The sequence below is a fragment of the Camelina sativa genome, chromosome 15, assembly GCF_030686135.1.
Source record: "Camelina sativa cultivar CO46 ecotype springtype chromosome 15, ASM3068613v1".
NCBI classification, from domain to species: Eukaryota; Viridiplantae; Streptophyta; class Magnoliopsida; order Brassicales; family Brassicaceae; genus Camelina; species Camelina sativa.
The window spans coordinates 5,910,899-5,921,236 of NC_141894.1; the positions used below are offsets into that span (position 1 = coordinate 5,910,899).

A 10,338-nucleotide genomic window follows, 5' to 3' on the forward strand; every position below is an offset into this window, starting at 1 on the left:
CAACCCTCCTTCTTTACACCATTCTCTGCATTTTCTCTCTCTCTCTTATCAGCCTAAAGAGGGACGTGATGTTCTATGCATAGGAAACAGAGCTCTCTTTCACGAGTTGACTAAAAAAAAAAAAAAAAACAGAACAATACGAGAAAGATATCACTCGAATAAGACAATCGCAATCAATCCATATTAAGTATTTAACGCTTAAAGTCAACTTCAGACGGCAGACAGGAGTCTTGAAACTAACAGAATAATCGAAGGGGCTGTTTCAGTCTTAAACAAGTAGTAGTAAACTTCCCGAAGAAGGGTAAATTAAAGTATTTATGCATACATAAGCTACATCTCTCTCTCTCTTGCCGATCAAATCAATCGTCTAAGTAGTAGTATGAGCCCGCAGCCTTTTGCTCCTTGTCTTTGGTAGACTCTAATTTGTTGATCCTTGGCCTGAAGTTTGTTGGATCTCGTCTGAATGTGATGTTCAGGTGCTGCAAAGGACAACAAGTTAGTTCGCTTTTTACAAAGAGACCGATTCATAACAACACAATAATTCTTGAAGAGTGTTAGATTACCGATAAGAAGAGGTTCATTCCGCTGAGCAGCGACTGTGGCGAATGAGCGATACACCTGACGGCTGGCTGTCCTTCGTACACAATGACTCTGTCCGCCAGATAGGTCGCCATAATAAAGTCATGCTCTACGATAAACGCTGTTTTCTTTGCATGCAGGATGAACCGTTTTATCACCTTTGAAGCTGTGATCCGCTGCTCTGAGTCCAAATGCGCACTTGGCTCATCAATCAGATAGATATCAGCGGGCTTCCCAAGGCATAGAGTAATGGCAACCCTCTGCTTCTCTCCACCCGACAGAGTTTTTACCACTTGATCCAACAACGGCTCAATCTGAAGCGGTCTTATTACATCTGACACAAACTGAGGATGCGTATATGCATCACGGATCCTATCATGTAGCAAATGTCTTACTGTACACTCGCGCTTCGAATCATTGCCTTGCGGTTTGTACGACACATTAAACTCCGGCATCCCCGAGTCTACACCCTCTTCACGTGGGAATGCGCCTGCCTGCGTTAGGATACAAATATCATTTCCTTTAACGTCTAACCACAACGAGCAGAGAAAGCAAAGGAGGAGGAAGTTTACCAGCATGCGGATGAAGGTCGTTTTCCCTGTACCATTCTCTCCGAGCATTACAATAATCTGAGAGTCTGTGAACTCCCCTTCCATAACTTCCAGCTTGAAACCCCCAAGTTGCTTACTCATGTTTGGGTATTTGTATCTTGCATAGGACTTCGCTTCCCCATCAGTCTCTTGTGGAGTATCAGAAACCTTGGAATGAGAAGCAAAAAACTATATCAGTCACAAATGAAAACAACTTCTCTTGGAGGCCATTGGAAAAGCTTTTTACCCTGAAGGTCAGAGATTCATCCCTGAAACGCAAGTTTTCTGTGGGGATAAACCCGGCCAAGAACACATTGATTCCTTCTCTGACAGAAAAGGGGAGAGTCACAACACCATATGCTCCTGGTTTCCCATACAAACAGCAAACGAAATCGGAGAGATAGTCAAGGACGCTGAGGTCGTGCTCCACAACAATTACGTAACTACGACAACGAAATGGCGAAGCCGATGTAAGCAAAATTTATCCTATTCAGGAAGATAAAACTCAAACTAAAGGAGTTTCAGAAGATGAGAAAATCAAACCTGTCATGTCTGAGGAGTGAGCGTATAACTTGAGCAGCTTTGAGTCTCTGCCTCACATCGAGGTAACTAGATGGTTCATCAAACATGTATATATCAGCCTTCTTAACGAAAACTGCGGCAATCGCAAACCTCTGCAGCTCCCCACCAGATACTTGTCTTGCTTCACGCTCCAGGATCTGGTTCAACTCCATATCAGCACAAATCTCTTCCACCATTCCTCTCTCGTCCAGCTTCTCAAGCACCTCGCCAAGATTATCTTTAACAACTTGTTTGATGTGGTCGACATGTTGTGGCTTTATAGCAGTCTGTCATACATAGAAGGGGGATCAGAGTCGCTTTAGTGAGCATCTTCCTTAAGAATAAATATAAAAGAATAGTTTCCACCCTACCTTTAGATTCTCTTCTACGACTCGGATGAAGTAGCTTTGAAGTTCTGACCCGCGGAAGCGAGTTAAAATCTCTTCCCAGTCAGGAGGATTCTGCACAAAAGGTAGGAGAATAAATCAATCATACATAAATTACAGAGTACACACACACTCAATGCGTAAGGGGTAGAGAAACTTGCGAGAGAGTCAATAGTTACATTAAATTTGCCAAGATTTGGTTTGAGTTTTCCAGCCAAAATTTTGAGAGCTGTAGATTTTCCAATACCGTTTGTTCCAACCAAACCAAGGACTTGCCCCGGCCTTGGAACTGGAAGCCTGCAAGACGAGATATATACCTCAGATTCCTAAAGACAGATAATCAAACAGATTCCACCAAAGCAAAAACAAAAAAAAGTGTTGATTAAGCTAACCTGTGCAGTTTAAAACCATTAGCATTATAACGATGGGTTGTATCTTTCTCCAAGTCCTTAGGAAGATTGATAATCTGAATAGCTTCAAACGGGCATTTCTGCAAAATGGTGCACCAACAAATCTCACTCAGTGTCCAAAAAACTAGAGGGGGACACAATCATTCAATGTAGAAAAAATTTATAGCCTAGCCGTAAGTACCTTCACACAGATACCACATCCTATACACAGCTCCTCGGATAAGAAAGCAGTCTTGGAAGTAGGAGCAACCTCGATACAAAGTTTCCCTAGAGAAAACACAAAACAAGGCCTATATAAAAAAAAAAAAAAAACCGTTCTTTTATGTAATACAAGTTCCATGCTCAAGCCGAAGGATAAGATTTGAGGAAAAAGTACCAGTCTTGACAACAGGACAACTCTTCTTACACTCCTGGCGACATTTCTTTGGCTTACACCTGTCTTCACTTATGATAGCGATTCGAGTCAATCGGTCTGCCATCTCTCAACAAGGATCCTACCTTCACAAGATACAAAGAGAATCTACGTTTACGTGTCTCACGAGGTAGTCAAAAAAAAAAAAAAAAAAAAAAGGGGAAGCCTTTATTGGATGCATACAATAACAGATCTAAATCGACAAGTAAAACAGGATATGCAATTAAAGGGTACCAACAAGAACAGCTCATACATAAACTAAAACCGAACAATCTCGCAAGGACAACATAAGAAAGAGTATAGCAGAATCGAGTATAGCAGAATCAAGCAAAACAAAACAAAAAAATACTAGTAATCGATCTCAAAAGAAGTAGGGATAAGAGGAAGAAAAGATCTCGTACAAGGTGGCGATGAAAGCGGCGAAGCTGGGCAAGGAGGGGACTTGAGCAGGTTAGGGCTAGATTTGTAGCCCTACTTACAATGGATTGGTTTTTTTTTTTTCTTTTCTTTTTTTAAATATAGTATAGGATTCTCAAAAACTAATTAAATTAATATTATATTAAAGAAAAAAAAAAGAACATATAAAATTTGTGGACTCCAAAAAAAACATAGTTAAAAGGAAAACTTTTGGATTTTCTGACTTATTTATAGACTTCTCAGCCAATGAGAATAGAGATAATATCCCACATTGCAATTCGTGCTATATGAGGGACCATTCCTTGATATTATAAACATACAATTATCCTTTTCTTTAAAATTACCACAAATTTAATTTATATATTGGTACTTTATGTTGATTTTAGTTTTCCTTCCACTTTCTTTATTAAGTCGGAAATACAAAAATTCTGATTGGTAACACTATTTAAACAAAGCAGTTAAATTTTTTCAGCGATTGTAAAGAAGGTGGTTAAAAAGAAGATGGTTAGAAAATATGAAAAAAAAACAAATGGTTAAGTTAAAGTAAGTGGTTAAGTAATAGTTTTGATTGGTAACAAACCGTTGAATAGTAAACAAGTTATTATAAAAAATAATAAAAAATAAATTAAAATATGAAAACATTTCAAAAAAAGTTTATTTTATAAATTCTTTTAGAAAATAATATATATGAATATTATTTTTTAAAATTTAAATAATTTTTTTAAAAATCCAACCGGGGCTGGTTTGCAAATGAACCGCCTTGTTTTTGGGGCAGTTGACAACTGCCCGTTTTCCTCCTTTCAACCACTCTCTTCAACCATTTTCTTCAACCGCTTCTTCCGATTACCATGTTGATCGGTAACTTTCAAAGCGGTTTGTTTGCAAACGAGGTGGTTGAAGGTTACCAATCAAACCCAAAGTTATAACAACATTCCAACATATCAACTCACAGAGAAGCGAGCTTACTAAAAAAAATGATTTACACATTCCTATAAAAATCTGAAGTCACAACATGTAATTCTTCCTTATTCTTATTAAATCAATAAAAGGGAGAAAAGAAAAAAAAAACTTTATGAAGGACAATCCAAGTTTTTCAAGGATTCTATAGAGTTTTCTATAGTTTGGAATTGATGGCTAAGGTAGAAAAACCGAAGAAAAATCAGTGGAACTAACATATAATTCTACTTCTATAAACTATAAACAATGCTCACAGTGATTCCACATGAACTCCTACATTAACCACCTAGCATGATTCAAACAAAGTAACAGCTGAAAATGAACAATTCTTCGTTTCGTTCATGCTATTAAACGAAGAAGAATTGTGGTAGACAACTTAGATTTTGCTATTGAACGAGTTGACCTGAACAGCTGAAACGAAGCTAAACATGCAACAGCTGATTTCTTTTATCTCCAAACACACAAATTATTGATTCTCTATCATTTATCTTTGCTCAGAAGGGCATGACATTCACATAATCAAAGAAGATGCAAGAAGCTATGTTAATCATCGCTTTCTATCCTTGGGCCTGGTTGGTTGATCTGGAGTTGCACCAAGCTTGGAACATATGATGAGCACACAAGTGGGCGACAATATATGCGTTGAGTATATCCAAATTCGTCTGGCTTCCCGAGATTCCGAGCCTCTCCGATATTCACAGATTTGAAGTAATCGTCTATTCCTATTATGTAGGCAGTTTGGTCGCGACATGTCTTGGTTCCTTTATCTTCGTCTAGATCGAAGACCACAGCAACATTAATCTCCTCGTCAATGAAGAAACTCCCAGCCAGAGAATTAACGCTAGAAACAGAGCCCGAACTCAAAAACATGCTCCAAGAGACGACATCACTGGGATGATCAATCTTGTTTGTAACCCAAATCTCCAGTCCGTCACAAATCTCCCAGCTTTGATGTAATACCGCGAGCTTCTCTTCTCCGACACAAGACAGAGATACAAAATTACCTGCCTCGTAAGAGTCATACGGACGAGACAGAGGCAGTCCAAACTTTTCGCTTGTAAAATCAAACGAGACTAGAATATCCTCAACTCTTCGTTGACCCACTTTTATTTTCTTCTCTTGAGCCAAGAAATATGTGTTTCCCTTCAAAGACACGCCACGTTGATGAGACTCTATATCCCAGTCGGGAGTTGGATAAAAAGCCTTCCATGAATCAGACCCAAAATCATAGATTTCATAACCAAAAACTTGGTTTCTGCCTTGATAGTCACCAAAAACCCTCAAGATTTTGTGGTTACGGTTCTTGTCATAACCGATAGCATACCTGTCTAACCTGTGGAAACTGTTTCTCGGTTGAATCCACCTAGTCTGCCCCAAATAGGGATTCCATACCAAAAGCCTTGAGTTGTCCTTGAGAACGCATAGGAGTAAGCCGTCACAGTGAAAGACTTTAGATACCTCGATTTGGTCAAGTAGACCTACTTGCTTTATAGATGGATCAACAAACTCGCCGTCGTTTCGGATTCCTTGAAGATCGAATCTCATCGAGCAAACCTTATAGTTCATCATAATGAATCCCAAAAACAACTGCTTCCTTACAGCTGCTGCTTTACCAACAATCCGATTCTTAGATAATGAGTTCCACTTTTTGCAAGTAAATCGCACTGCGGTCAGAGATGTCAATGGAACCCTAGGGAGTATATCTCCTCTACCACATCCCCAGGAAGTTCAGACATCGTCGTCATTCTTCCAAGTTCCAAAAAAAAAAAATAGCTGTAAAAGATAAAATTATTAGGAGTGAGTAAATAACTTGAGAGAGATTATGAGTAGTGTGAGAAACTAAAAGGGAGATTCATTCAGTACCAAAACCTGTCAGGCCTTGAGATCGACGGAGACGGACGACGGTGGCAACGGCAATTAGAATAGAAAACAGGTTAGGGCTAGATTTTTGACGTTATAGATAGGGATTGTTTTTTTTCTTCTTCCAAGATGATATAGTATATATATATATATATTACTCAAAAACAAAATAATTAATATGATATAATTTGTGGACCTGTTAGAAAAAAGGAAAACAAAAAAGATTGAAATTTTTTTTTGAAAATTTGTGGACTCCAACACAAAATAGTTAAAAGGAAACTTTGGATTAACGGACTTATTTATAGACTTCTCAGCCATTGTGATTCCTTGATAGAAACAAATCTCTTTTTTCTTTCATTATCACAAATTTACAACTGGTGCTTTCCATTTAACACATTTATTTCTATGGGGAAATTTTGTAACATTTTCTGACTAAAATCAGTAACTACAAATTATCGTCAAAAAACAAAAAATCAGTAACTACAAATTACAAATATTTTGATTTATTTCTAGGCCAATTTAATAAAATGAATCATATTGTTGCATGGAAAATAAAATAAACTTATTAGGGTAACGTCGAAGGTGGTCGAAGGAAGGGGGAGTTTGGAGTATTTTTTATTATGTTTAGGCTCCGACCAGGTGGATTGATTTCCTGACCTTAAAGTCTTAAACGCCGCCGTTGAATATTATAGTTAACTGTTTTGGATCACATTACAAACCATGATTTATCTATATTATATGTTTCGCTTTTCTTTTTTCAATATGATTGTCATGTTTACGAACTTGTTTGTTGTCTAGAATTTGATGCCATTTAATTAATTATCTGGTATCTAGTATTCTAAAATTGTCTCTATGATTAAAAACAACAACAACTCATATTATCTTTGAACGATGATATCTTATGACTTAATGAGCCAAATTACATCCTCACAAACTCGTTACTAAGAAAACTTTTACTAGAATCATACTATTAGATTAAGAAAATAAGTATATTTTAGTTACGTAACGAGAGAAATGGTACTGTACTAATTAATATTTGACTTCCGTAAAAGAAAATATTGTAATGTGTTTGACAGCAACTCCATACACCGAACACTTTTGAGTCTTTGATAAATGTGTAAAGAAGAATAGAATGTTTTTGTGTATGTATTCATCGGGGGTTATATAAAGTATATATACAACATAGATAAACCCTAACCTAAAGAGTGCTGACCAAGCAACAACTATACAAGTCGGTAACTATATCGGTAAAACATCGAGACAGCGCATGTAACATTTGCTCTGGGGTGAGGTCGGAAGCTCCTCCAACGTTTGGATTTGCACTTGTTGCATAAGCAACATTAACTTGTCCTCTTCCTCTGCCACCAGAAAAACCACCACGACCACCGCCTCTGTTTGAACCACGTCCTCCTCTACTGTTTCTCTCGGAGAACCACTCTGGATATCCCACAATCTGCCAACATGAGTTCTTCTCATGACCAGCTCTACCGCAGTTGGAACAGAGCCGATCACGTCCTCTGTTTCCACTAAAACTACCTTCTTCACGAGAATCACGTCGAGCCACAGTTGCTTCACCACTCCCTTGTTCACGACGAGCTACAAATCCAACTGCTTCATGTTGTTGTTCACGTACTTTTGCTGAATTCAGCCTATCTTCTTCTCTGATCACCTTGTTGTACACTTTCCCGAGATCAGGTAACACGTCTGCCTCAATAATTGCAGTCACCACATGTCCGAACCTCGACTCGTCCAGACCCATCACGAACTGATGAACTCTTTCATCTTCTCTCTCTTTCTCATACGTTGCGGCCGCAGAACACGTATAAGCCGGTGGTGGCCTATACGTTTGCAGCTCTTCCCACATCTTAGCAAGTCGACCATAGTAGTCAATCACCGCTTGACCATCTTGTCTACAGGATGCTAACTTAGCCATTAGTTGATGCACACGAACTTTATTCCCAACTGAGAATCGTTCTCTCAAATTATCCCACAACTTGTGAGCATCGGTGATAAACGTCACGGTTGATCTAACACGCGGCTCGATCGACGTTCGCAGCCACCCAACAATCATTGAGTTCACACTAACCCAAGACTCCAAATCGACATGTCCTTCAGGTGGTTTCGGCAAAGACCCGTCAATAAAACCACTCTTCCTCTTGGCTTGAAGTGCGTTTAACATCTCCGTTGCCCACTCGTTGTAGTTATCACCTTTCAGTTGCACCGATGTGATCATCGCCCCTGGATTGTCAGACGCGAACACCGAGTAGGGAGTTACAGCAACCGCTTTCTCCCCAGACCCACTGGTCGCAACAGCCTTCTTATCATCTTCTCCCATCTCACCGAACAAGAGAAATACACAAGAAACAACGTAAAAGAAACTAGGAAAATAAAGAAAATCAGAAGCTCAAATCTTTAGAGAGATCGATGCTCTGATACCATGTAAAGAAGAATAGAATGTTTTTGTGTATGTATTCATCGGGGGTTATACAAAGTATATATACAACATAGATAAACCCTAACCTAAAGAGTGCTGACCAAGCAACAACTATACAAGTCGGTAACTATATCGGTAAAACATCGAGGCCCATTGTATATCGGCCCAATAAAATGACCACTAAACCAGTACTACATGTAATGTAACATGATAACATCATGTCTTATTAATTAGGGTTTAATGTAATAATTGTCGATTATAATGGGTTGATTAAATTATAAAAGACTTGGAACTTTGGATGTATGAACTTGACCCGTTGACCGTGAGAAAGGAGAACGTCGAGACAATCCTGTCAATAAAAAATATATTGAGCCACCATTTACGCACTGCCACGTTGATAGTTGGTGAACCAAAGTCAGTTAAAATTTTGTAAATAGCTCAAATAATAACAAGTTGGCCTAAATAAATTAAGCGACCGACAGAAGACTTTTAATATATTGATTGATATAAAATAAGACTAAATAATATATAAATACCACTAATGGCTCATGTAAAATTATAAATAATTGGGTCACTAACATATTAATACCTCCAATGTTTTGGTGGCAAACATATTTAGTTACACCATCTTGTTCTTCTATACTTCTACTATATATAGTCTAGACATATACACCATTAGGGAGAAAGATACAAAATACTTAACCACTAACACAATTCACAAACATGGCAAAGCTCATCCTCATCATCGTCTCCCACATCCTTCTTTTCGTAGCCCTTGTCTCCGCTGGAAACGGCGAAAACTTTGCAAAAACCATTGACAAAAAGCTCCACGGTCTCCGTAAGGAGAAACTGACTCATTTCCGTGTCTACTGGCACGACATTCTGAGCGGCTCAAACCCTAGCGCGGTCGTGATCAACCCTCCTATCTCCAACTCTTCCTTCTTCGGATCGGTGACTATGATCGATAACCGATTGACGACGGAGGTCGCTGTGAATTCGACTCCAGTGGGTCAGGCGCAAGGGATCTACGCTGCCACTGGTCAACGTGATGCGTCTTTGCTTATGGTGATGAACTTTGCGTTCAAGACAGGCAAGTATAACGGAAGTACGATCTCTATTCTTGGTCGGAACGCTGTGTTGACCAAGGTTAGGGAGATGCCGGTGATTGGAGGAAGCGGACTCTTCCGGTTCGCTAGAGGTTATGTAGAGGCTCGGACCATGTGGTTTGATCAAAAGTCAGGAGATGCTACTGTTGAGTACAGCTGTTACGTATTGCATTATTGATGAATATGTCTCTTTTTGTATGTTTAGCTAAAGTTTTTTTTATGTTGGCTTTTGCCTGCTTAAAGTGATGGATGACTGTTGAGTGATATTTATGTCTTTTAATAAATTTTGATACCTTTTTTGTTTTGTTTTGTTTTTTTTGACGTGATTCTGCAAATACGTTAAGTACGGTTAAAGCTCATAATGTCTTTTAAGCAGATGATTGTTAGTCCAAAGAAGACTGAATTTTTAGTTCTTGGGAATCAATTATCGACAATCCAGTGTATAACCAGTGTATAATCAATTATCGACAATCCAGTGCAAATTAACATCATCGGCCCATACTGTTTTTTTGTTTAAAACAATTTTTTAACAAAGGATGTACGTAACCAGTGTGAATTTTTTATTGTGTTATACAACTCTCTTCTTTTATGTGTGAGATCACTTTTATAAATAGAGATGTGTGAAT

General features: G+C 38.5%; 3 protein-coding genes and 1 pseudogene across 4 annotated transcripts; 1 reads left to right on the forward strand and 3 right to left on the reverse strand.

Moving 5' to 3' along the window:
• Positions 1-159: 159 nt before the first annotated feature.
• LOC104745612 (ABC transporter E family member 1) lies at positions 160-3,697 on the reverse strand. Of its 2 annotated transcripts, none has more exons than XM_010466905.3 (11): positions 3,340-3,697; positions 2,903-3,024; positions 2,708-2,793; positions 2,509-2,606; positions 2,296-2,413; positions 2,102-2,191; positions 1,713-2,017; positions 1,417-1,612; positions 1,152-1,337; positions 564-1,073; positions 160-479 (listed from the first exon to the last, which is right to left on the reverse strand). In XM_010466905.3, exons 2-11 carry the CDS (start codon positions 3,003-3,005, stop codon positions 360-362), a joined length of 1,812 nt encoding a protein of 603 aa, XP_010465207.2. In that variant the 5' UTR covers positions 3,006-3,024; positions 3,340-3,697; the 3' UTR covers positions 160-359. The 2 variants fall into 2 exon arrangements, with proteins under 2 accessions (XP_010465207.2, XP_010465208.2); XM_010466906.3 differs by having other exon boundaries at positions 2,903-3,020; positions 3,340-3,552.
• Positions 3,698-4,806: 1,109 nt separating this feature from the next.
• On the reverse strand, positions 4,807-6,066 carry LOC104748173 (F-box/kelch-repeat protein At3g13680 pseudogene; annotated as a pseudogene).
• A 1,304-nt stretch (positions 6,067-7,370) lies between these two features.
• Positions 7,371-8,507, reverse strand: LOC147926309 (uncharacterized). The gene has a single exon (XM_087489193.1). The coding sequence runs from the start codon at positions 8,505-8,507 to the stop codon at positions 7,371-7,373; it is 1,137 nt and encodes a 378-aa protein (XP_087345319.1).
• Positions 8,508-9,141: 634 nt separating this feature from the next.
• LOC104745613 (dirigent protein 7) lies at positions 9,142-10,016 on the forward strand. The gene has a single exon (XM_010466907.3). The coding sequence runs from the start codon at positions 9,330-9,332 to the stop codon at positions 9,888-9,890; it is 561 nt and encodes a 186-aa protein (XP_010465209.1). The 5' UTR covers positions 9,142-9,329; the 3' UTR covers positions 9,891-10,016.
• The last annotated feature ends 322 nt before the right edge of the window (positions 10,017-10,338 follow it).